Below are 27,627 nucleotides of genomic sequence, written 5' to 3'. Positions count from 1 at the left end.
GGCACTGAGGGGAGTGTGGGGGCCTGCAAGTGAAAAAGGTGTGTGTGGCGACGGGTGGCACTTCTCCAGGTCCCCCCAGTGCCGCCTGAAACCTGGTCTGGGGTCGCAAAACATGTCCAAGGAGGTACTTAAAATAAAAAACAAAACACATACATTTTTCTTTTATCCTTCTGTCTCAGTGTCAGAAGGAATTTATTTCACTATAGCAGGAGGCTTGGTTGTGGAGCATTAGGCCACTGTTGCCAGCTTTGGAGAAGCGTGGCGCCCCAGCCAGGTGAGCCACTGGAGGCAGCCATGTGCTCACAACAGGGCATCTCTCTTGGCTGTAACACAGCGCTTATATTTTCTATTTCAACTTTCGTTCTCTCTAACCATTGAACATCGTCCATCGCTATGTCTATAGCTATACCTATTGATAACCGTTGATAACGGCTGCCCAAAAGGCAAAGACAGATGTGCCGCATCACCATGCAGATATTGCCTGGCAGGCCAAAGAGCTAGGCAACATGCAGTTCATACAGTGCCTCTAACTTCATGACTTCTCTCCTCACAGCGGTATTATTTAACGTAATCAGCCTGTTGAGGTACGCAGACAACCGGTATAGTTACACTGATAGGATAGCAATGTGCAAAACTGTCGGATATTCCTGATACCAAACGGAAAATAATGTCCATGCAGATAGCAAGCTTTGATTTATGGCTACGTTAGCAAGGCAACAGTGTGAGAAACTGACAGATGATGTAGAAAATAAAAAGGGACCTGGGTCTCTTAGAGGATCTCTGAGTAAACACAAGTTGCCAAGTCATTACCAAAGCAATGAAATAAAAAAAGTACAAAAAAAAAAAAATAGCAGGTCAGCAAAACTGGAGTGTTTATTGTTGTTTATATGTTGTGTACTTGGAAGGAGATAAAGGGGAAGAACTTGAGAGAGGAACAAGGGATATGATGTAAAGCAAACAATACAGTTGGGACTGAGTGGTGGTACCTGTTTGTCAGCCCTGTGCCTGATCACCACAGTTTGGACCAGGAGGATGAACCCACTGTTTTCACAGTGTTCATGCCTGGGTTACTTCCACAGCCAGGAGGGACTGGTTATGTTTTTCCTTGACGTTGATGAAGGACTACTGGAGTCCCCTTCTTAACGTTTCCAAGGGAATACCTGGAGGTCGCCACCTAATGTCATTCCTTCCTAACTCCTTAACATAGCCAAATGTTTGTTTCACACATGGGAAATTCTGCTCAGTACAGCATTGTATCTGAGACAAATGCTTTGTAGTTAATAAAAAAAGTCTGTATGCAAAGCCAGGATATTTTTGTGTTAACACCTATGACCACCAATTATCATTCCAAAATAAAGCCTGGAACTACTCAGGTAAAGTCAAGATGAAGTCATACTCACTAGCATAGACAAATGGATAAACAATATCATTACTATTGATGTCATAATGCAGAATAATGAAGGCAATACAAATCAAGATAAATTAAAGCAACTTTTTAATGCCTAATCGTCCTTTAGTCCAGTTTTGATTTCACAATCTTGCGTAAATCTTGTAAAAAATAATTAAGAACTATAAATTAAAATGTTTCTATTTTTGTTTGTGACAATTTTCAAAACCAGATAGTTTTCCCTTGGCTATTTCCTTCTCTCAAATGAAATCAAACACAAATCTCGAAGCCTAGTGTTACTTTATGCTTTTGTCAAATAAACGTTTTGATCCAATCAATCATATCCTTTCTAGCTTCTTCAATATAAGGTTTATCCTCAGGTTTCATATCTTCTGGCTTCAATTGTGCAAACCCATGAACTTGTCCAGGATAAACTTTAATTTTATACGCCACTCTACAGTACTGTTTCAGCTTCTCCTCCAATAAGGTGATCTGTAAAAGGAAGAATTTTTCCATTATCTTGTGGTTTGGGGTTTCTTTTAAGGTTGCCAAACGCCTTTTTGTCTTTTCTCAACTGTAACACTTGAAGCAGATTCTGTTGCTTAACAGGTGAGAAAACCCCTCTTTGAAATATAAGACTGAAACATTTTTTAAAAGTATGTATGAGTCTCAGAACCTCAACCGTTACTGCAAAGATGGTTTGGTAAACGCCATTGCCGTAAAGAAACAGGTGCGTTTCTATTCAGAGACTTAGGCTTGTAACCTAATTTTAAGCTCTGACCTTGAGAGGACATATTCCCTCAGTGACTCCTAGTCCAAAATATTTTGATAGGCTTAGTAACAGTTTAAGAAAACACAGGTTTTGGTTTTTTTATTTTACTGTATGACAAAAAGACACTGCTCCTGCACAATCTTCTTGCAAGCACACACATGCTTACACATGGAGTACTAATCATATGATTGTGTACCTGTATACATGTGTAGACACATTTTTGTGCTCATTTCCATTAACAACTCAGAAAATATAGGAGAATGAGCACTTATTTTGCCCCTGCAAGCTTAATTCTACCCATTGTGCAGATTAGAGACAGTACTGTAATTTATTTCATGTTCACTTTTTTTTTTCTCCACGGAACCCTTTATTTCTCACTGCAGAAAGCAATGTATTAAAGAATTTTTTTAAATGCAGGACTTTTTTCTTACACAATCTGCCCAGGTAGCTCAGAGAGAAGGCTTCAGGAGAAAAAGGGATGGTTTCAATGTGTAACGCACGATGGAAAAAATGTATTTATGAAAATGTGCCCCTGGGAAAAAGACACTCACCAGAAAAAGAGGACAGGGAGTAAAGGAGTCATTTTCCTGTGCACAGGAGACATATTTGAGGTACAGATCAACATGCTGAATAACACAGAAGTAAATATTGGCTTCTGAATTCCCAGAGCACACTACCAGTTCCCCAGTTAGACCCTACGCCTACACAACAAAATATTCTAGAGGTGGCATGTTACCCTTGTCTCCGAAGAGAAAGAATTTATGCACAGAAGAGGGCACCAGTTTCCTACCCATATGTTTATCCAGCCTCTCAGATAACGCTTATGGTAGGGGTTATATCAGAATATAGATGGCAGCCAGGAGTCAAAACAGAGTCCACAAGTTGTCATCATAGTACTTAAAATTCACACCCACTTTTCTGACACAGCTCATTTTGTCTTCTTGTACCAAAAGCAATTAGTCACTGTTCCGTATCATCAAAAAGTTCAGTTACAAGGCAGAAATTATCTTTTTCCATTCAAATGGAGAAAATTCAGTGGTTTAACTACCTGTTGTCTCAACCATAGCAGCAGTATCCCAGTTTTTGAGATGTTTGGCTCATACCAGTTGGATCTCCCTGACCAGTTTCACACTCTGCTTGTCCAGCCACTCAGAAACCAATGACTGTCCTTTACTGCATTTCTCACCTCTAAAAAGAAGCTTTGAATAACCTAAGCAAGATACGGGGGAAGCTGAAATATAAGCAGAACAATTCAGCCTGTCTGATTTTTCTTATCGGAAAATGGTTTCTAGCAAGCTAGGATTTCTGTGTAGGATAAAAGAACTACAGGAAAAGGAAAGTAATTTCCACTGCAACTTACCTGATCATAAGAAATAGTGTGGTCTTTCTCACCAAAAATAAAAAATGTTGGATTTAGTAAATTGTATCTTTCTTCGGAGTCCCTAATTATTCCTGTAGTGTATTTGAGAAACAGTCTGTTAGTGAGATTAACAGTCTTGGAAGACAAATGGCAAATTAAAAGACAAAATTTCTATTTAGGTTTACTTATTAAATACTTCTTTTAGGTCAGGACAGTTTCTATTCCGATTGAGAAAAAAAGGCATTTGCAAATTATATTTCCCCACTCTCCAAGCACTAAAAAAAAAATTAGAAAATTTTTGTGCAAGAGGAAACATTTTTTTCTGGTTTCCACCATTCCTAAATTTTGATACCAAGACAGCGTATTGCTGAAATAATGATAATTAAAATCTGCAACTCACCTTTGAGTTGAGTATTGTTGTAACAGAAATTGTTACAAAGCAATAACTAGACTTACAAACTACACATAGTTGTTTGAGTCCATGTAAGATTCCATGTGTTCTACACTACCATAGAGGGACACCCCAGCGGTTAATTGAGGATTTTTCAGCATCAAGTGATGTACTGCCATTCCACCCCAGGAAAACCCAACGATACCAATCTTCTTTGCACCGCATTGTTCCTTTAGATACTTCAAGACAACATCAGCTTCCCTAAGACATATAAACAAAAGTAAACTAAGGAATCTATTGCAGAATCAGTACTTGACAATTTAAGAAGTAAATTAAAAGAGACACATTAATTTTTCTGCATCTGCATACCCAATCATTTAAAACAGAGAATACTTAAACACACATTTCAGGCTGGAGTGGTGGCTTCTGTTCTTAAATGGGAGTTAACATCTCTGGTCCTAGTTTAGGGAAGTACAGGTGTAGGTACTTAAATACTTACCTGGATTGTGACCTGCTCCTTTGTTTTCAAAATAAGCAAATTTTTAATTGAATCATTTTGTCTAGGACAGGACAACTAAAGGCAAAACATATCTGCAAGTAGAACAACATCTTGCATTATGGACTGTAGGAATAGATAAGCTTCACTGTGCTATCTCTACAGAGTCCACCTATTATATAAAGATTTATCTTGATTATGTCGTTCCTGTTGCATGAGCTACTGTTAAAATATCCTACCAAACCCATATGCAATAATACTATGCTAAAGTAGCAATTACTCAAAATTAAATTGTCAGTAACTATAATGTTTAAAAAAACAGGTATTGCATGAGGTATAACGCAAAAAATATGAAAATTGTTTTTAATTGCTAACTTCTCAGGTCTCAATAGTTTTATCTTTTTTCATTATCTACAGAGTGTTTTTGAATTTTAAATGCAGACTGCATACACTAATAACTATATTTTCAAATATTTGGTATATTAGTGTGGTCATCACAGGTTTGGTTAGGCTGACAAAACAAGCAGTATGAGAGTGACATGAGGAGGAGATGGTATCCTAGGCCTGTAGCCAGGGAGTGCGCTGTGACTGGATGGGCTCTCTCGGATTCGGTTGATTTGGAAGGTCACTAAGTCAGTCATGGGTATGGCGGATTCCTTGTGCTTTGAAAGAGCAACGGATCTGACCTCGAGGGCAGCTACAGGTGAACCCTCAAAAGACAGCATAGGCATGTCCTCGAGGTCTTAATTATTTAAGACAGTGCCCACATATCTGCTTACTCTTTGAAGTAGGATTTTTTACAGGTGCTAGTCATTCGTCTTTTCCAAAAATTTCAGTATCAGCTTCTGCAACTATATGGTCAAAAGCTTTGCTGAGAGATGTTGAATTTGGACTGGGACCACTGGGACCTCTTGAAAGATTCAGAAGAATACTTGCGGCTTACAAGATGATAGCTGAGTAATAGGGTCTCACTGCCTCATGATCATCTTCTGAAGTTCTAGGCTGTGGTGATAGATGCTGAAGAAACAGTAATGCCTTCCATAATTCAGGGAAGCCCTGTTACAGGCACTTCGAGGCTCTACAGATAGCGGGCCCTCTATTTCACGTTGAGGAAAGCAGTGTAGTTGATCAGGTGTATCAGGTTTTGGGCAGTCTGGCAAATTTTGATCTGGTGCTGCTCAGGAGAATATCATCTACAGCTATCATTATCTACAAGGCAGAAAGCAAGATGGGCAAGTGACATCTGGCAGATAACATGTGGAAGAGTTTGCCTCCTTATCTTGAGGAACTGGAGGCAGAATCGGCACTTGTGGGTGAGAGTGCTGGATGTTTCAGAGCCTGTGAAACACTGGCTGTGAGCCTGTGTGGCCAGTATAACACGGTTAGAAAAGGGCCCAGGAAAACAAGATGGGGACAATAAGCAGAGTAACAGATGGAGCAGGTGATCCTTTCCAAATCCCGGACAAGACAGTGCCCAGAACCACAGAAGAACCGCCCTAGAATAAGCAACTGTGTGCATGCAGCCAGCTTGCCCTGCTGTGAGGGGCCACTTTTAACATTTCATACAAATTCCCCTCGTTTGCTGGATGCTCTTTAAAGTTCAAGTAAAAATATGTATCTTACTTGTCTACTTTCATAGGATCATGAGCTTTCATCCAGTCAGCAAAGTCAGCCCAGTGATCAGTAGTTTTCCAGGGGTCTGTCCCCTTGAAGAAGTCCGGGCAGATGGTTCTGTGTGAAACATGAAATCAAGTCAACTTTCACATCCAGGAGAATCTGTAGATGTCTGAATGTCTCCTAATGTCTTTTATACTCCAGTGTACACATCTGCATGGTTACTATCTGAACCATATTCTACTTATCCTGTTTGGCGGTCAGCAGAGCTAAAAGTATATGCCTTTCTATGGAAAAAAACCCCCACAAATAAAAACTCTCATTATTTCCTTAGACATACTTAATACAAAAGTAAGGGGATTAAGTAACCCTCCTGATTCTACATAAACATTTGTATATCTCTGCTAATAAAAGCTATAAAGCAACTGTTCAAAAGGTTTGGTTCTGAATGTTTATCTTTTAATCACCCATGCTGCCACATAAGCACAAACACTGGCACTTTGTGACTCTCCTTGTGGCTTTGCGCTCAGGGAGCCATTTTTGGTGGGTCAATTTTAGTAGCTTTGGTGGCCTCGTGGGAACACTTTGTCCCTTTGAGGTTTCATTCGCTCAGACTGAAATGGTGTGGTTGCCCTATGCGTATGGGAAACCATATGCCACACTTAGCTTTGGGCCTGGTGACGTATCAGTGCATTTAAGAGGAAGACAGGAAAGACAATTGCTTACATGTATCCATGACCTGCAATCAAATCGACTATGTATCTAATGTCTGGGAACAGCCATCCAAATATATCGTGAATCACAATCACAGCTTTGTCTGTGAAAAAAGATGGTCTGCAAACATATGCCTTGATGTGCTCAATTTGTACTTCGTGTCCAAGGCACCCATATTGAGATCTTTCTCCAGTATTATATAGAAAAGGATCAGCCATTTGGAAACCTAAAAAAAGAGAGCAAGAAAGTCAACACAGATTATTAAGGGCAAATAAAGGCAAATACGATCTGCAGAAAGTAGTTCAATAACTTCTGCAAATAACATTGACATCCTTGTCTGAAAGGAAAAAGTAGAAAAAAGCAAAAGCAATGTTCCAGTGCAGAATGTCTCTTAACCCATTTTGTGTTATTAAGCTGAAAATGAAGAGAAATACCAAAAGCAAAGTTATAAAATTACAAAAAACCTGCGCATGTAGGTCCTGACTCTCATGTCACATTTGTTTTGCTCCCATGCCACTCCGTCTGCACTGGTGTGAAGCAGTATGGCTTCAGATGTCACTCTCACCCCAGGCATGGGGCCATCACGCCTGTCTTCATGGGGAATCCCATGCTGGTTTCTCTGAATTATGTGATGGGTAAGGACCACAGCACTCACCTGATAAAGAAAACTAAAGTTTTCAGCGCTTCTGTCAGTGCTGGCACCTGCTGGCTAACCTGAGCCTTCGTTAGCAGCATCACAGCTGTCTGGGAGCTGATGTATCAGGCGCAGTTGGTGAAGGACTGCAGTACGGATTTGTAAATTAGATTCTAATGCCTTGGGCCCATATGCCCTTGAAAGGGTTTGCAAGAAAACAAGCAAATATGCAAATCTCATTCAAAATGTGTGAGAGTATTTGGGTTTGCCCCTTCTCCAAAAATAGCAATTACAGACAATGAGCCAGTAGCTGTGCTAGAGAGATTGAAGTCAAAAGTTGTTCTCTCTGCATCAGGGGCTTGGAATAGACTCTGTGCAAAAAGTAAAATGTGACCCTGTAATTAAAAGTAGTGTTATAATGCATCTATACAAAGAATCCAATTAACTCTGCAAGGGCAGTGTTAATAGTAGCATTTCCTAGCCATGTACTGACTTTGAAACTGTCCTTGAGGATGCAATACACACACCTGCATATACACGATGACTGTCTCTGCTTCATCATTTCTACATCAGCCTATTGTTTCTGTTTGCATTGTAACGTGTACTTCAGAAAACTATCTAGTCTTCATGGAAGTGAGGCAAATTCTGGTGAAAAATTATACTTTCATCAGCTCTCCATTAACCACAGCAGCGGAGAGTTATGTTTCACTGAGTAATGGGAAATTTTGCCTAGGCAATACAGACACACTTGGAACCAGACTGAAGAATAGAGAGTCGATGCCGCAGAGACTCACCACTTGCTTATGCCTTACACAGCACTTCCCAGCTTGCATGATTAACACAGGCTCAATAACAGCATCCTGATTCTATATGCATTTAGACTGCCTTATACCCAAGATGATTGCCCTTCCCAATGTATAGTGCAGAGACACTGTTCTTCCTCATCCTCTCCCAACCCTGGGGCTGCTGTCACCAGATCTGGCAGGGCCAGCACTGAGTTTGAGCTTGATTACAGCTGTAATCCCTGGCTGATAGAGTGTGGCGTAGAGATACAGGAACTGGGCGAATGTGGCTCTACAGCTAGAATCAAGTTGCTTCGAAAATAGCAATAGTGGGTGATCTCACGTCGTGAGTAATCCTCTGTGCAGTTAACTGAGAGCCAATTACATTTGTTAATTGTTCTCCCACCTTTCTCAACATCTGAATGACAGGGTTGGTGCTAGGAAGCATAAAGTACCCTGATCTTCAGGACTGAATCCTACCTTGTTTTGGCATTATATGAAAGTGGAAGTTGTAACATGCCTGGGAGAGAATCTCCTGGTTTAAGCCCCCCACTATAGGCCTGAAAATGCTTGAGAGATGTCTGTTCAAGCAAAGGACAAATGAGCTTGTTGAAGTGCAAGAGACTGCCTGGAGAATTCCCAGGCACTCCCAAAGGTAACTAACACCACTGGCTTCTGAGATGGCAGCCACTATCTTGCTCCACTAAGGTCTTTTGTTCAGAAGGGCACAACCTATGGTGTCCCCTTCAAGGAAGTAGTGTTTAGGAGGCATTAAGCTTTGCAATAGTTGTGAAACAGCCTACTCCCAATCTGTTGGTTGCTTCCCATAAATCATTTCTTTGGCCTGTCTTGATTGATGCCTAGCCAGCTGGCTCTCCTCCAGGCACCAGGCTGCAGAGAGGAGAACGTCAGTAAATAGTCAGCCACACCTGAACTGCTTAGAAGTCTTTGATGGAATCCTGTTCAGTCAGAAGCTTTATTTGTTCCCGCCCGCTTCGTCCCACGCAACATGGTGTGGCGAAGCAACGAGATAGGGTACTTCCTACCTGTCCTGTCTCACCTCATTCCCTCTTCCCAACAATTTCAGCCATTACGCTTTTCCTTTTCCCGCTTTCCCCGTGGCACGGTTCCCAGCAGGCAGCATCTCACCTTTGTGCCCCGCTTCTCATCGCTGAGCTCCAGCGGAGAGGAGACACAGGGCCTGGTGGGAAGCTAGTGACAAGGGAAAAGCTGACCGCTGCTAACAGGGAAAAAAGACTGATAGCCATGAGTCTGCTGTCACCCTTCTGCTCGTTAACAAAAGGCCTTCTTGTAGCCTCTCCTTCTCACCAGTGGTCCTGCTCTTCCTTGGATGTCTTGATACCATTCAGCTTTTGTGCAAGTAACACAAAAACTGAGGAGAGTTATTTATATCACAAGGCAAAGGTGGCAGGACAGTGGTAGGTAGTTGAGTAGTAGGACAGACCCGAACTACTACATTTTTAAAGAGCAACAAATCACATGGTTAAATCCTGCTGAGTCTTAGTTTTCAGTAGGAAAAAACAAGTCCCTTCTTGGAAGGTGAGGCTAAAAACCTTTTAAAATCAATCAGGTAAAACAGGGGCAAATATAGTCCTACGGATAATCCCTACTTCTCAGAAAGGGAGTATGAGCATGTGATCTCAAAGTGCAGTGCTGTTTGGCAGGACCTTGGACTAGTAATGCCAAGATGTGACATTTCTGCCCTTTTCTTAGGTCCAGTGATAACATTTTAAACTCCAGCAATAATTAATTTCAATGGTAAGTGCTCCAATGGACCAAACGAGGAAAAGAATGGAAATTCATTGCCATAAGGGCAAAATAAATTACTGTGGTCCTTTAACGTGATCTTGCTACTGATGGACATAAAGTGGTTACCAGTGTCCTCAGAACTATTGCTGTGACACAGTTTACAGCAAGGACTCATAACAAAATCCAGTCTTTCCCAAAGGTGACAACCTTTATCTTCACCTTATCTGCTCCATAATACTTGTCTTTGTGCATTTTTTTTTACTAAAACCAAAATAAAAGTCTCTCTTTAAAGGACTGTTTTTTGCTGAATGTTTTGTGCCTTTTCAAAGAGCTGTATATAATTGCTTAGCCATTTCAGATTTCTCCCTTTCTGCACAGTTAAAAGTAGGCTTTCTCTGCTGCCAACTCAGTCTTTGTGGACCAGTTTGCCATCACATACCTGGAGTACAGGATCCTGTTTTAGCCCAGCTCACTTCTGCTCAGTGGGATACCAGCGAGATTTCTCTAAAAACAAAAAGAAGAAAACCAGTTCTGCTGACAGCTTTGCTCCTGCTGCTGCCCATCCAGTTTCCAGGTGCTCTTCAACTCTTCTGCAGCCTTTGGGATTGGGAGGTGAGGAGGAGAGGCTTAGCACAGGAGTCATCCCGAACGAAAGGGGTGGGGACAGATCATGCGGCGAGGCAGGGTGCAGCAGGCTCCACATCAGTTGCCTTTTACTCTACCTTTTATTTATTTATTATTTCAGGAGTTTAGAGAGCAAGATGCACCCGAAAGCTATACTGCATTTTTTTTTCCATCTCTCTAAATATGTGTAATTCCTAACAAAATAATATAGAGAAGTTGAAACAAGGCTGCTGAGTCTTATTATCAGCACACTTCCGTTTTCTGGGAAAATTTCCGTTCCAGACCTGTATACTACAAAGCAAATGATGTGTGTGATGGAGCCACTTAAGACACTGCAGAATCTTTAGACCTCAGCATTTATAGCCGAGACATTTAGCATCAGTGGTGCATTTGCTGATGCATTGTCAAATTCAGAGGTGCCTTTTCTTATAGTATATTCATGCACTTTTATTGTCCATAATAAATGTCTTTAGTGGGATTTGTACCGAATTAAGATGAATCTGTCCTGGAAAACTTGCAGCATAGAAAAATTACGGAAGTCTCCCTAGCACGCAAATCAAACATTACAGCCACACCCACAAGTATTCCCAACAAGTCCAAAAGTGTTTCAGGTTATTTTTGATTAGACTTGCTTTCGACAAGTTAGAAACATTTGAGTCTGAACTGGTTGTTATTGATGGTGGCTCATTGAAACTTTCCATTCCTATTTCCATAATGGCCTTGTATGCAAGGAACATTAGCTTAGCCCTCAGGCTGATGTCTACTGTAGCTTTAATTTTCTCTGTGTGTGCAGGTGGTTTGTGTGTGTGTGTGCGTGTCGGGGAGGAGGAACAAGAGAGACAAAAGAGCTCAAAGAAAATGACAATGTCTTTTGAAGTCAAAGATCAAGAAAGAAATTTTGATCCTAAGTGTATATGACAGACAAGTCCCACAGTCACTCTGTAGATCCTCAGCAGTACTCTGAGTGGTAGTGACCACTGTGTAATCTGAGAACTATTTAATACAGGTGATGGCTGGATTCAGTTCACCAAACTTCAGACATCTACAGTGAGGACAGCTACATGTCAGCAAGGTGTCTACACTCCCACAGTTGTCATCAGGGTTTAGGTGTCTTCTTTAGAGTGAAATGAATAGTTCCCTAGATGCCACCAGTTCTGCTGATCACGGAGTTTAATGGCAGCCTACCCACCTAGTGCAGGTGTAGGTTGCTGCGCTGAGTGCATCATCACTCAGGCAAGATCAGTCCCACATCTGTGTGCTGTGGGAGCTACACGAAACTTAAAATTAAGGTTTGTCATGACCAGACAGAAGGTGTTTGTCCTGTCATACCTGTCAGTAGCTTTGCGCATCAGGTTTGTATAAGAAACCATTAAAAAGATTGCTTGTGTTGCAAGGGAGGGAGTGGGGAGTCTTCACTGAAAAGATACAGTTGATGCTTTGTTATTAATGGCATCTTGGTTGAGCTTGTCTTACCTGACCTAGGTGGGCATGCTGTACTCAGATCTACAAGACTGAAGTAGAGTCTTGCTACCTTGCCCACCAGAACATGAGTCTGTCCAAGCTGTGGTCCCTTGTGGAACAGATTGGGCCAGCAGGAGCAGACATCTGATCCCACATGCATCTCACCACTGTAAATCCTGTCTTCATGCCCAGCATCTCTAATTGGGGGTGGTTAGGGTGAAAGGAGAGCAAAGGACTCACTCTGCTGTAATGCAAGTCTTTGCCTGCACACCGTGGTTATGTTTGACCTGCAAACTCTAAATCATTTAGATCTCCCATACTTGAAGAGTCTGTCTCTTTCCCTGTAAGATATAATGCCCTCTGTAATGGACTCAGGATTCTGGAGTTCATTGCACCCATGCATTTCCTACAGTTTCAAGCAAATCATACTTTTTTTTTTTTAAACCCACTGTGAATATCTCTATTTTTAGGGTTTTCAAAAAAAAAAAAAAAAAGAAGAAGAAGACAGACAAGGGTTGGAATGAGCACAACAGATTCTTTTGTTCAAACACACAGTGGTCAAATTTCTCCTTCACCTGAAACACACAGCTGGTATTTGTTTGGGTTTGTTGGGTTTTTTTCCCTGAAGGTTTGCACCAATGCTCCTCCAATTGCTCTTCCTGGTTTTATAGAAATGGGCGTGGAATAAAACCCCAAAGTAAATCCGCACAGCTGTTGGCTGCGTTTTCATCTGTATGTTAACATAAGAAACAAGATCCTAGGACATGCAAGAGTGCTGTCCCGAGGCAAAATAGAAAGGTATTCTCTCCCAGACAACTACTGACAGATAAAAACCCAGAAAGCCAAGTACTCTGCTGGCATCTAGTGCAGAAGTGAAAGAATCCAATGGAGAGACCACTGGACAGGCTTAAACGTGGCCTATTTACTATCACCTGGTACAGTATTTGGAGCGCTGCTGTTAGCAACAGACTTGTCAGAAAGCTGATATCATTACAAATGTTATATTTATGTTGTGGAAAACCTGCTTAAAGCACCTGAGATGACTGATGCTCTGCTTGCCCCCGAGAAGCTGCAGAGGAGACAAGAGGGATGGTGAGGCTCCCCTTTCCTCTTGTGCAGGTCTTGCTGTCGATAGCAGCCTTGTTGAGGGGTTACCACCGCTGTGGGCACCTTGCGAGGACACGGTGGAGGGGCTCTCAGGAAGGGTTAGCGGAGAGGCATGGTGGCACGGGGCCAGAACAGCTCAGCTCTGCGGGGCCAGCTGTAATGGCAGTGAGGGCTCCGTACCCAGCACCTGCCCTGAGGCATCCTTTGGGACTTGGGTGGCTACAGGAGGCGCGCATAGCTAGTCCTTCTCACACAACTTCACTGAAAAGAGAGGGCCTAGTTCATGGGCTTGTAATTTGGAGCTGGGTTTGCAGCTTTTGTTTCTGCATGTTATTCCGATTCCTCTCCCTCCATCCAGTAAAAGGCTGCACTCCTAAACTTATCTACTGAGTCATCGCTTGGGAGGGAAGAAATATAGTTTAACAAATTTGGTTTCGTTTTCCAGGTTTCTGTCTTCAGTCTCTAGTCAGTGTTTGAATAAAAACACTTGGAAATTGGGCCAGCTCTTGTTATTGCAAATCAAGGCTTGGCGGGAAGCTTACATGTACAGATACTTTCACTGTCATTGGTGAAAACTAGTCTCACACTTACCATCTTGTTCTTTACCATGTACCTGGCGTGGCAGTCTGGAGTTCATGGCTGCCTTTGGCTGGAGCATTAAAAAAAATCTCCAGGAATTCTGTGATTAGGTTAGTAGTGAGCCGTATCCCCGCTCTTTCCCATGCTTTCCCATGTGTCTAAGAAGAAAGGCTTCAAAGTCTCTCCTGCGTGGAGTGACCTTATCTGCTTCATCTGGCGTGGCGCTGGCAGGCACGGCTGCATTCCCTGCACCCAGCAGAGCACCTGCCATTCCTCACAGGGCACCCGGACCCAGGCCAGGGCCATGGCTGCTTCTTTGCTATTAATCTTTGCATCTCTCGCCATGCTCCCACTCCCCTGCCTTTTTATTTGCTGCTAAAAATTAATAGACCGCATCTGTCATCATCTCTCCCCTTTGTCCGTCTCCCCTTTGTATCCACTCCCTTTCCTGGCTTTCCACTCTGCTCCATTTCTCTAAGTTATTTGAAGCCACCAGTGTCAACTGGTTTCTGGTTGTCCCTTTTAACGTCCTCCTGAGTGTCCTGCTTTTCTTTTAGGTAGGCCAGGGTCGGCTCTTAGAGCACACAACTCCTTTTCTCCCTAAAATCCAAAGTATGGCTCTGACCCAGGGACAGAAGGATGATTTGCAAAAAATTATTTTAAATAGGCGTGTTGCTAATTTGCCTCTTGGCGTGTAGAACTGGTTGACTCAACAGCTTCTAGGTTTCTCCTGTCTGGTTTGGATTAATTTTTACCTAAAACGTGAATGTTTAGTCTCAGATTTCCTATTTTTGCCGAAAGAGCTTGTGGGGTTTCAGAGGGTGTGTTTTGTGAACTTTATAGAAAAAGGGTGGAGTATAATTTTAATTATGCCAAAGTGATAACAGAAAAACTATTTTAGTATTGTGGATGACATGCAAAGAGGCGTATTAAAATTACCTAACACTGTCCAGGTGTTTCTTATTCAGTAGTTCATAATTTATAAAAAAAAAAACCTTTTATTGTAATTTCAGTACAAGGCACATGATTTCAAATATTACAAATAATAATGAATATTAATAGCAAGATATAGGGAAAACTGAAAAGTTTTGGAGCCGTGACTTAAGAATAGGTACTCAAGATCAGAGGCATCATCATTTTTGCACTGAACGCTGTAAATAGACACATGAGCAAGACAATAGCATTAAGATTACTTGGATAATTACATGGATTAAGGGCTGATTTCCTAATCTAAAAACCTGAACATCTATTTTTGCATGATTTAAGAATATGTCTATTATTTTGTATTACCAAATATTTTGTCTTCTTCTCTAAAACTACAAAAAATGTCATTTATAAATGCCTATAAAGTATTTTTCTTTGCAGTTATCCACCTTTCAGAGTATTACCTTCAAGGATGAATTATTCCATATATTTATGAAAGCTGAATTTTGTATGCAGAGTTTTCTCCATAAAACAGTGATTTAAAAATCCATATATTTCATTTGTTCCATGACACAAGTATTTTTTCCTTTTCTTTTTATTTTCTTTTTTTTTTTAATTTACTTTTCTTGGTATGAGTTGTCTCCTTAGACAAAACTAATGCTTATGTTATATTTCAGGAACTTTCTTGGGTTAATTAGCTGGAAGTGGGACATTTTCTTTGCTTGTAAATAAGGCTGTGTTTACACTAAGATATAAACACAATTTCCTTCTTTAGTACAAATAAGTTGCCTTGGACAAAAAGCTGCACCTTGTGCCAGTAGAATTTACCCCACTTTTCAGAAGAGGCAATTTTCAGGAGTAGAAGTCTGACTTCTCCACTGTAAACTCCAAGCGTGCACTTGAGCAGTTTGACTTGCCTGAGAGGTTTTCCAAGAGATCCTATTTAAAGCCAAGAGGATCCCAAAATTTCCATTTAGATATGTTACCCCCATAGACTATACATCTTCTAGATGAACATTTAGGGTTTTTTTCCTAGTTGGAAAAAGGGGAGATGTTTGCTACTATCACTGATTATTGAACAGTTCTGGCAAAAATGACTGTATTCAATCAGTGTTTTAAACTCCAAAATTTTAAACAGAGTGCCAGAAAAAAACCCTTCTTCTTCCCATGTTTGCTCAACTTTAAAAGTCCTGTTTTGCAAACATGTCTATGCATTAGTAATCTTGGACTGGATCCAGGCAGCTCTGGACTGTGTCCCACAAAGCAATACAGATGCTCAAGTGCAACATCAAAGCAGCAAGTTTAAGGAAAGTAAATATAAGAGCGTCTAATTATATTACAAGGTAATTACCATACATAAATCGATTCAGAGAAATCAAGGTACTTTATTAAATATGTTTGCAGAAAGCACCTGTTTTTACCCTTTTTCTAAAGCAACATAATGAACTTTGGCCTAGCAGAAAAAAATTACATTTCAGTGTAATCCTGCAAATGGTTGAGTCTGTGCTGGGAGTGAGTGTGCCTACCCCACAGTCTGTGCCAGTTTAACGAAATCCATTTCTTGGAGCCCCTGAGGATATACTGGAGCAAACACATAAGGGAGGATCTCAGGAGAAAGGGTCCAGGCAGGGAAGGGGCCATCCCACCACGTGTCTCCTGGCCCTGGGCTGCCCCATGGGCATTACGGGCATTACGTGTGGAAGGGAATGCTTGGGCCAGGACGACCAGCCAGACTGCAGTCACTGGCCGCCCTCTCCGGTTCAGAGAGGACGTCTGCTGCGTCTGGCATCATGTGGAAGAGGTTGTTTCCCCCTGCCCACCTGGTCATCATCTGCCCCTGCCCACTGGACAGTTAAAACATTTGTAAGGACTATTTGTGCTGTAGCAGCTCTGACAACAGGGGATACTCCCAGGCTTGCTCTTCCATAGCTCATTTGTGAGCTGCGAGTTTCAAACTGGAGATTTCAGCAAGGATAAAAGCATGAGCTTAGGCACTAAACTTAGCAGATTTGCTGTTACAGAGATGATATTACCACCTCCAGTCAAGACAATTTCCAGCATACTGCTTCCTTCTGGTCTGAAACAAATGGATCTCAGGTACCTGATAGACCCACAATGAGGGGGCCCATTGTGGCAAGGCAAGGCAAGGCAAAAAGCTTAGGGCCACCTTATGCAATCCTTTGCAAGGTTCCTCTCTCAGGTGTTTTGATTTTCACTTTTTTTTTTCCCAGAAAGCTATGGAGCCTGTCTGTCTGTACTTGACACAGCAGCTCCTGTAAGTCAGGCCCCTTCCAGAGCCCTGTCTTGAGCTGCAGCTCAGACCTCAGACGAAGCTTGGCTGTTCATTACAGCCTGTTCTTCTGGTTCAGGAGGAAAAAATCAACCCAAACCTGAAACCCTTCCCCAGCAAGCTGGAATCAAAACCCCAGTCACCTGCCTCTCTTCAAAGAGACCAACAGCCTGTACCACAACTTATTAGCTTCCTCAGATCTCCCAGCTTGCTCGTAGGTTTGCTCGGGGAGCCAAGATCCATTTTTTTTGAGTGAATTCACCGCTTGCTTCTACCAAGCCAGACCCCAGTGGGTTTCCTTTTCTCCTTGTGCAAACCTTCTCATAAGCCCAGATACAAACAATGAACAAATTCTCCAGGGTGTGGATGATCTTCGGGCTTGTTATCTGGATAAAGCAGGGGGAGGGAAATTAGCCATCTTCTCCGGAGAACAAATTCACAGTGCGTCTCCGCCATCACATACGCTTTCTCATGAGAGAGTGATAGATTGACATTAATGGGTTAGCATTTGTCTGAATGTTCACACAAAAAAACAAAGCTTGGATATAAAGGAGGTAGCAATAACACTGTGGGAGGAAGTCTTGGATAGGCTGGTCCTGAAAGAAGGACCCAGGACTTTCTATCCAAGACATATGCCCTCACTATAGCATTGAAGATTTAAGATAAATATGCTAGGTTAGAGATGCATATTCAGGCTACTGCTCCACCATGCCCATTCGTGTGGAGACTGCCATAACCACATGGCTACTTCTTACCTTCTGTCTTCTCTGGGACACCCTACCTTTGTACAGCCACTTCTGTTTTCACGTAAACAGGAACCAGAAACCTGATTCCTCTCGTTCCAGTCAGATACCAGTAAACTATTAGCTATCCCAGCACTCCCTCTCTGATTTTAAGCAGAAGTTGGTGCCTGCTAGTGATCTCTTCTCCTGAAATTTCTTCAAAAGTGGCACCAAAACTGAGTTTCGATCACATGTATTTTTCTGATGATACGTATTTATCCTTAAAAAAATCACAGCCAGCTCATTTCAGTTCCTCAGAGTTAAAACCCATGGTTCAGCTGAGCACAGCCATTTCTGTATATTATGCAACAATCATGGTAAGTTCTTTCCTGTGAGAAAAGACATAAATGCTAATATTTTCAAACTTAAAGCTCTGAGAGCTAAATGAGTTCCCAGGGACAAACACATATTATGTGAGTTGAGAGCAAATATGGCATGACTCAGAAGAACAGCCATGAAACTGCACATTCCTCAGAGAACTTGTGAATTATGCAAATAGAAAGTCAGAAATTAAACAACAGACTCATGCCTTGGCATTTGTAATTAAGGCTCTTCATTACCACACAAGATGCTTTTATAATATAAGTTTGTTAAAAGGCCTGGTTTATGTTTTATGCTTTGATGGGATAAAAAGGATTTGTGAAGTTTGGGAAACAACTGGTTTCCCTAAATGCAAACTAGATTCTGCACGTTTCACCTGGGTACAGTTCAGAGTAATTTCTCATGTGTTTATGTTCATCTTTCAGGCAGCTGAACTGCTGGCAGTCGTGTAGAAGAAACCTCCCAGAGAATCTGCAGACTTTAGAGGCAGTTAGGAATTCTTTGTATTCTTTAGATACAGTATATTTTTGAGGAACTCTTTCTTTCTGTGATCTCCCAACAGCAGCTGAAAGCCAACAATTATAACATCCTTGTCACACTTGTAACTTTCTTTTCTCTTGCACTAAATGGCTCTCCAATTATCTTAAATACAGATTTTACAAAGAAGAAAGTACATTTTTTTCTGGATTTGTTTTTTCTGAAAACAAGAAATATATGGGTTTTTTCCAGCTTGACTGAGATGCTGAAGAAGAAGCCAAGCCAGTAGAGGACCCAGTCCTACAATGCACACCACTTTCCCAAGGCCCCAGTCACTTTATTCCCTGGGTTCCAGGAGGGACTTTGATTTGCCCATGGAGCACAACACTAAATACACATGATTTTGTAAGTACAATGGATTTAGGATGGACATCCAGGTGAGTGAAAATTTGTATCTTTCAGCTTCCAACTTGCATTAAAATATGGTCATATTAAATAACTGAAAATCATTAGGCAAAGAATCTTACTGCGTGTCTGTGATTATATGTGATAATAAAGTGCAGGACACTAGTAAATACCTTTGAGAAGTTGACAGAGATCAACACAGCAACTGGAATGTAGCAGGTAAGAAAAGTGTGACGGAAAAATAGATGGAAAAGTCACTGAACTGTAATTACATTTTAGTCAATGGTTTGTTGGTCTGCATATTATAAATATGGGTTTTCAAAAACAGAAAAAGGTCTTTAATGTCTGTCTTCTCATGTGTCTTTCAGTGACAGTCTAAATTCAACCCTTTTTTGGTCATGATAGCTGATCTGGAATTGATCCTACATCCAAAATCTACAAGCCAATCCAGAGCATACTGCAGGTCCAGGAACATTTCAGATATAACCGTGAAAGATATATTAACATAAATATATCAACATATTTAACATAAGCATAAATTTTCACAGTGCGGTTTTGGACTGCAGTAAGAAAATCTAAAACAGAAAACCAAGCGCAATCTCGCATTGCTGTACAGATTTCCAATTCACCTACATTCACTGATCCCCATTGCTTTGACAAACTAAATGGCTCTGCGCCCCCTCTCTCTTGACCTACTTGGACTTCCTCCTGGCATTGCAAGATAAAGGCTGCTGGTGAGAACACATCGATTCACACACACATGCTGCTCAGTAGGGCTGCGCTGACGTGCTGCCAGATTACATCCAATCCTTTATGGCCAGGCTCACACAACAGGCTCCTTGCGTGAGACCATTTGGTAGGTCAGTGTTGGAGCGCTCCCACACCCCTGTCCCTGCCCCCTGCCTCCTTCCCAGTGGGGAGCTAAAGCCCCTCTCTTTCCTCCTGGCTTTGTGCTGTTTGATACTGCTGACAGGACATTTTCCCAGGTAGCATTTTCCATGGAATTTCCTAGATTTGAAGCAAAAGTTCACTGAATGGCATGAGGGTGTCAGTGACCCCTACCTGGGCCCCCATCAATAAGGTAATTCTTCCCGCATCACCCTGAACAGAGGGACACGGGCCAGGCCCTGGGGCAGGAGCTGGGACTGCTCCTCGCTGGAGCTCAAGGATTGTAGCACTTTCTGCAGCTGACTGGAGGCAGAGACCATGAGCCATGGGCACATCGCCCAGGCACTCCTGGAGGAAGTGCTAAGTCCTCAGATCTTTCTCCCCAACCACCTTCAGACCCAGCTGGAGCACAGGCAATGACTGACCTGGCTGAAGGGGGTTTGGGAATCGTGGGATATGATCTGGGGGTTATTCTAGTGAAGGTACAGGAAGATATGGCAGCCTGAGGCAGGACAGCAGATTGGCAGCCCCTGGTGACTCACTTGTTCAGTTGCCACCAGTGGTGGCAAGGTGCAGGTCAGCTCTGCAGGATGCTGCTTCAGATGGCGAAGGCTTCAGACACCTGGAAATGCCTGAGGCCGGGGTGGGGGGGCGGGGGGCAGGGGAGCTCTCAGGTATTAGGCTTCATCAGGTGGCAGCATTCCAGGCAATAGGTTTTCTAGCATCTGCAGCTGCTCATTTCATGGCCCATCAAATTGCCAGATGACCCCAGCCAGGTGCATACCACTGTGGTCACTGCCTGGCTGCCCCACTGCAGGCCCTAGAGATCCTCTGCTCCTCTGCCACCCTCTTCTCAAAGTCTCTAGACCACCTCCTGGGGCTGGAGGAGAGGTGCCCTCTTGTGTTACCCGTGGAGCTCTGTCACCTCTCTGGATCTGCCCATGCTCCTGCTCCTGGTTTCCAGGTCTCAGCTACCATGAGACCCTTTCACCCCACGTTCCATAATATTCCTGTGGACCGGGGTTAGGCTGACTGACCTGTAGCTTCCTGAATACTCCTACTTCACCTTGAGGGTGGCTGTGACACTTGCCTTTTCCCATTTTCCCCCCTATTACCGGTTCTTGACGACTTCTGTTCTCTCTAGCCCGTGTCCTCCTAGTCGCCTGCACAAATACACCCCTCCCCATTTGCCACACTCATCTTGCCCATGCTATTCACCATAATCCTTTCCACCATGCTTTGCGTCTGTACAGCTCCTGGCCACTCTTCCCACACTCCTGCATGGCAGGGCTCTGATACAGAAGGAGAAAATCCATTTGCCCAGCTTCAGCTTACCCCCATCAGGAGTGAGGTTGGGGGAGGAGGAGAGAGTTGTCCATGAGACTTTGCTTTCCTTTAAGTGACTGTGAGGTTCAGGCCTCCCAGAGAAGTCCCTGCTCTTTACTGTATAAATTCTCCCCTTCTCTTCCATACAAGCAGGATCAGGAACTGTCTCAGGGGGACCAGGAGTGTGTAAGAAAAGTAGAGACGGTGCATCCCCTCAGGAGGCTGTAAATCATTTGAAGACCCCTGCTTTCCTTCCTGGTAGAAGATTATTACAAGAAGAGAGAAAAGGAAAAAACTCGAAGATAGAGGAAAAAAACTAAAGAGGACCCCATTTGCCATCCTGAATATGAGAGTCCTGACTATAAAATTTGGTTTCTGACAGCAATTTGTGTTCTCAGGGCTCAGCTGATAATGAATCGGAAAATACAGGCTCTCAGAAGACTCTTCCTTCTGAAGTAGGGATAAACTAGACACTTACTTCTGAAGCAGGGACTTTTCCACAGGTTCTCTTTTGAAAAGGACAGATTCCAAATAGGCTAGTTCTCCAGAGCTGAATGGGGACGCTGAGCTGAGGTGAGGATATGGAATCATAGAATCATTTAGGTTGGAAAAGACCCTTGGGATCATCGAGTCCAACCATCAGCCCCACTCTACAAAGTTCTCCCCTACACCATATCCCTTAACACCACATCTAAACGAGTCTTAAACACATCCAGGGATGGTGACTCCACCACCTCCCTGGGCAGCCTATTCCAGTGTCTAACCACTCTTTCTGTGAAGAATTTTTTCCTCATGTCCAGCCTAAACCTACCCTGCTGCAGCTTGAACCCATTCCCTCTTGTTCTGTCACTAATTACCTGTGAGAAGAGACCAGCACCAACCTCTCTACAATGTCCTTTCAAGTAGTTGTAGAGAGCGATGAGGTCTCCCCTCAGCCTCCTCTTCCTCAAACTAAACAGTCCCAGCTCCTTCAATCACTCCTCATAAGATTTATTCTGCAGGCCCTTCACCAGCTTCGTTGCCCTCCTCTGCACTCGCTCCAGCACCTCGATATCTCTCTCGTATTGAGGTGCCCAAAACTGGACACAATACTCAAGGTGTGGCCTCACCAGTGCTGAGTACAGGGGGACAATCACCTCCCTCCTTCTGCTGGTCACACTGTTTCTAATACAAGCCAGGATGCCATTGGCCCTCTTGGCCACCTGGGCACACTGCTGGCTCATGTTCAGCCGCTTGTCAATTAGAACCCCCAGGTCCCTTTCTGCCAGGCAGCTCTCCAGCCACACTTCCCCAAGCCTGTAGCGATGCATGGGGTTGTTGTGGCCCAAGTGCAGGACCTGGCACTTGGCCTTGTTGAAGCTCATACTGTTAGTGTTGGCCCATTGGTCCAATCTATCCAAGTCTCTCTGTAGAGCCTCCCTATCCTCATGTAGATCAACACTCCTGCTTAGCTTCGTGTCATCTGCAAACTTGCTGATGATACACTCTATGTCCTTATCAAGGTCATCAATAAAGATATTAAACAGAAATGGTCCCAACGCTGAGCCCTGAGGGACACCACTTGTGACCGGCCGCCAGCTGGATTTAACTCCACTGACCACCACTCTTTGGGACCGCCCATCCAGACAGTGCTTGATCCAGCAGATCGTATGCTCATCCAGGCCATGAGCCGCCAGTTTTTCCATGAGAATTCTATGGGGGACAGTGTCAAATGCTTTTCGAAAGTCTAGGTGGACAATGTCCACAGCCTTTCCCTTATCCAATAATCGAGTCATCTTGTCATAGAAGGAGATCTGGTTCGTCAGGCAGGACCTGCCTTTCATAAACCCATGCTGACTAGGCCTGATTCCCTGCTTGCCCATTATATGAGTTGTAATGGCACTCAAGATGATCTGCTCCATGACCTTCCCTGCTACCGAGGTCAGACTGACAGGCCTGTAGTTTCCCAGATCCTCCTTTCTGCCTTTTTTGTAGATGGGTGCTACATTTGCTACCCTCCAGTCCATTGGGACCTCCCCAGTTAGCCATGACTTCAGGCAGATCATGGAAAGTGGCTCGGCGAGCACGTCTGCCAACTCTTTCAGCACTCTTGGATGTAACCCATCCGGTCCCATAGACTTGTGCGCATCCAAGCATCGTAGCAGGTCACAGATCACTTCCTCTTTAATTGTGATGACCTCGTTCAGCTTCCCCTCCCTGTCTCCTAGCTCACGAGGCTGGGTGCCCAGGGAACAGCTAGTTCCCTTTAGTTCCCCTAAAGACTGAGGCAAAGTAGGCATTGAGCACCTCAGCCTTTTCCTCATCCTTTGTGACTATGTTTCCCTCTGCATCCAGTAAGGGAGGGAGATTTTCCCTAATCCTCCTTTTGTGGTTAATGAATTTATAGAAACATTTTTGTTATCCTTAACAGCTGTAGCTAGGTTGAGCTCTAGCTGCGCTTTGGCTCTCCTAATTTTCTCCCTGCATAGCTTCACTATATCCTTATAGTCTTCATGAGAGACCTGCCCCCTCTTCCAGAGGTCATAGACTCTCCTTTTGTTCTTGAGGTCCAGCCAAAGGTCCTTATTTAGCCAGGCTGGTCTCCTTCCCCGCCTACTTGTTTTTCGGCACACAGGGACAGTCTCCTCCTGTACCTTTAAGACTTCTCTCTTGAAGTATGTCCAGCCTTCCTGGGCTCCTATATCCTTCAGGGCAGCCTCCCAAGGGATTTTGTCCAGCAGTCTTCTGAACAGGTCAAAATTTGCCCTCCGGAAGTCTAAGGTGGCAGTTTTACTAACCCCTCTCCTTGTTTCCCCAAGAATCAGAAATTCGATCATCTCATGATCACTGTGCCCTAGACGGCCACCAACCTTTACTTCCCCCACAAGTTCTTCCCTGTTCACAAGAAGCAGGTCCAGGAGGGCACCTTCCCTTGTCAGCTCACTTACCAGCTGTGTGAGGAAGTTATCTTCCACACATTCCAGGAACTTCCTGGATTGTTCCCTCTCTGCTGTGTTGTATTGCCAGCAGATATCCAGGAGGTTAAAGTCCCCCACAAGAACAACGGCAAGTGATCGCGAGATTTCCCCCAGCTGCTTATAGAAAGCTTCATCCGCCTCACTGCTTTGGTTGGGATGTCTATGGCAGATTCCCACAGCGATATCAGCTTTATCGGCCCTTAACCTAATCCAAACACTCTCCACCCCATCATCAGTATACTTGATTTCTGAGCTCTCATAGCATTCTCTAATATACAGGGCCACTCCTCCGCCTCTCCTTTCCTGTCTGTCCCTCCTGAAGAGCTTGTAGCCATCGATTGTGGCACTCCAGTCGTGTGAGGCATCCCACCACGTTTCTGTGATAGCCACTATGTCATAGTTTTCCTGGTGCATCTTGGCTTCAAGCTCCCCCTGTTTGTTGCGCATACTGTGTGCATTGGTATAGATGCACTTCAGATGTGCCAATGACTCCAGCACCTTTTTGTGAGTGTGGGCCCCATTTCCCACCAGACCCCTCTCGGGTGCTTCCATGATTTCTAAACATCTGTCCCTTCTCTCAAATGAAATGGCAGAGTGAGAGTCCTCGCTAGTCAACCATCCTTCAAGCCCTGGCATGCCTCCCTTGGATTTATTCCTGACAGGCCCAGTTATCTCCCCTTCCCCCCTCATATCAGATGCTCAGATACTCTTCAGACCCTCTGAGAACAAAGTCATGAGAAACAAATACCATGCACTGCCATTTCTCTGTGTATCATCATCCTTGTGAGATGACTCTTTCTTTAGCACCTTTAGCTAGACTGAGGCCCTGGCAGAGGCCCATCTGACATCATGACTACATTGAAAAACAAGTAAAACAAAACATTTAACTGATTCACAAAGAAGAGCCAAGACAATATAGCTTCTGAGTAGTAAATGTGTTTGATGTTCCATGTCAGTCACCGAACCGAAAATCTATTTCACTGAGCCAAGCATTTCGCTCTTCCTGTTAGACATCAAAAGCATTAAGTGGTTTCTTAACAGTACTCCCTGATCCTACAGTAAAGTCTGTACACCCAGCAAATGCATTATTGCCATAGGGAAACAAGCAAATCTGGGGTTTATGCCCAGATTCTCAGTGTGCAAGCTACAGTGAAGTGAAAGTTACTACAGAAATCAGACCTCATAAACCTCATAAAACAGAGGTCATCGACTCTGATCAACCCATAACAACTCTGATCTTTAGACCATAGCTCACTTTTCTCTGCCAAGACAACACCCATACTTTTTCCTGTTGCTGAAAATGTTTGAGAAAAAATAACAATTCATTAGAAATCTAAACCCTTCTGTATTTCCCTCCTAGTCAGTGCATGAGAAGCAGAGGCAGTAACATAGGTGTCGTTGTAGAAAGTATCTGTAGTGACTACGTGGATCATTCTCCACAATAGACATGTTTTCTTGTTGGCAATGCTCACAGTTTTAAATGAAATAGAACTGAACCCTGCCCTGAGGAGTTCAATTTAATTTGGTTGGCAGTTCTAACCTCCAATAAGATCTGGAAGGTCAAGAAAAAGGTTTCTGGCAAAATAATATCGTTCCTGCTAAATACAGAGGATAGTCCCTAACTGCTGGGATCTGTAAGGATATTTTCACAGATGTTTGAAGACATGAGAACCAACATGTCCTCAGAAGAACTTACAAGCAGTCACTTAACAACGGTAATGTGTTTCACACAACACCCTCTATTACCAAGGAGAACAAGAACTGTGAAGAAAAAAAATTAAAAAATCACTCTAATCTAATGACACCATCTAACTACCTAAAAGGTTCACTTGAGGTTGATGGAAGTGTTTTAGGTAAAGAACCATATGTCTCAAATGATACCACAGTTATTAGGCACAGGATATTCTGGAAGACAAATACAGCCCTTTTTTTTTTGTTTTGAACCCAGGAGTCCTTCACTGAGCAACAGCAGCTACAGAGCTCTGAATCCCAGGTAGGTTAACACCTACCTGGTTAATGGCCATCGGCTCCACTCTCGGTGTGACAGTGGGATCTCACCAAGTTGATAGGGCCTATGTTTTAAACGGAAAATCCATGCAACGAATATATGTGAAAAGATCCCTGCTGCATTTCAGCAATGTAACTTAGTGATGACCTTCTGCAGATCTTGAGAAGAGTTGTGAAGTTCTGCAAATATTTCTTTAATGCGTGGAAATGGATATGCGTCGATCAGACAAATATTACCTAGCTTCTTGAAATCTAGACATAGAGAAACAGTCTTGATTTTCTTCTCAGTCAAACCTATTCAACAGCGATTTCTCCTGTAATATCATTTTAGACTAGGTTTTTTACACTCTAGCGGAACCTCACCTTTCACCGAAAACGGTAGCAGACATAGTTTCTTTCCTGGTTGAAACATTAATAATCCATAGAACAAACCCTGGTGCGTAGCCAAGCACCTCCTCAGGAATATTTTCTAAAATAAGCAGATCTGGAGCCTATATCATGGCTGTCTCTGATGGTGCTGAGCCATTATGTCCATCCCTAGATGTATGTCTGGTGCAGTACTGCTACACCATTTATAGCATACAGCAAGTGTGCAAAACATGAATCACAAGTCACATTTTCATTCAGGAAGTTTGATTTGTCAGGTAGCTCCTAATCCTAGCCTAGGTTCGATAAGAAGCAAACACCAGCTGAAAGGAAACGCGTCGGTCAATACCGAGGCTTCAGAGTCAGTATCTCGCATCAATCCAACGGCCTGGGCCGTCCTCCCGATCCAGCAGTAAACATTATTGCATACGCAGTGCTTTTGAGACTACTTCTCTCTGTCTCTGAGCCAGGAACCCACTGGCACAGCAGCAGCTGCCTGCTAGTTAGGGGCAGCCATATGAGATGTGGTGGAAAAATGGCCAGTCACCAGGGAGCACGTCCTCCAAAGGCCCTGTGGCTCACAGGGAAGATCCAGGGTGGCAGTGCCTTTTACCATGTGATTTGTAGCCCGCAGACCTTTGTGCTTTCTGGTTATGCCAGTCTAATTTTTCTGTAGGCCATACTTTGTGCTGTATACCAGAGTGCCTGCTCTAACAGCTTCTCTCTTGCCATGGAATCATAGAATCATAGAATTGTCTAGGTTGGAAGAAACTTTTCCGATCATCAAGTCCAACCATCAACCTAACACTGACAAAAACCATCGGCTAAGCATCATCTCTGCCCGTCTTTTAAATACTTCCAGGGATGATGATTCTTCCCTGGGCAGGCTGTTCCAACGCTTGAAGTTCTAGGCCTCCATAGTGGTGGTGCATCAGTTCTTTAGGAACCAGATACATGTTCACCCCAAATACTGCCTGATTTTTTAAGATAAGCTGGCATCCGCTTGGTTTTCCTTAAGAGAATCCATTATGTTTTCCACATTTCTGTAACTTGCTGTTCATAACCAGCGGAACCACTTTTGTGGTGAGAGTCAGGCAGACAGTTGAGGAAAAAAACTAGGACAGCGCTGAAAAAAACCAAGCAACTGGTTAAGAAAATAAATACATTTTGAAATATTCAGCTAAAGAAAAACT

General features: G+C 43.2%; 1 protein-coding gene across 1 annotated transcript; it reads right to left on the bottom strand.

Annotated features, from left to right (window-relative positions):
* Window positions 1-1,699: 1,699 nt before the first annotated feature.
* Window positions 1,700-27,157, bottom strand: LOC134511739 (carboxymethylenebutenolidase homolog). Its single transcript, XM_063326171.1, has 6 exons — window positions 26,071-27,157; window positions 6,747-6,960; window positions 6,030-6,137; window positions 4,029-4,171; window positions 3,520-3,611; window positions 1,700-1,879 (listed from the first exon to the last, which is right to left on the bottom strand). The coding sequence occupies exons 2-6, from the start codon at window positions 6,950-6,952 to the stop codon at window positions 1,700-1,702; spliced, it is 729 nt and encodes a 242-aa protein (XP_063182241.1). The 5' UTR covers window positions 6,953-6,960; window positions 26,071-27,157.
* Window positions 27,158-27,627: the final 470 nt, after the last annotated feature.

This window comes from Chroicocephalus ridibundus, chromosome 2 (assembly GCF_963924245.1).
Source record: "Chroicocephalus ridibundus chromosome 2, bChrRid1.1, whole genome shotgun sequence".
NCBI classification, from domain to species: Eukaryota; Metazoa; Chordata; class Aves; order Charadriiformes; family Laridae; genus Chroicocephalus; species Chroicocephalus ridibundus.
Note: the sequence above shows the minus strand (reverse complement) of the source record. Positions and strands in the feature narration are given on the sequence as shown.

Bases quoted from the DNA above. Each gene is read 5' to 3' on its own strand.
- LOC134511739 (XM_063326171.1), bottom strand. From the start codon at position 6,952: ATGGCTGATCCTTTTCTATATAATACTGGAGAAAGATCTCAATATGGG. The intron at 3,612-4,028 runs GTAGTGTAGAAC...AATACACTACAG, and splicing joins CGCTGGGGTGTCCCTCTATG to GAATAATTAGGGACTCCGAA. The intron at 1,880-3,519 runs GTAAGTTGCAGT...TTCCTTTTACAG, and splicing joins ACACTATTTCTTATGATCAG to ATCACCTTATTGGAGGAGAA.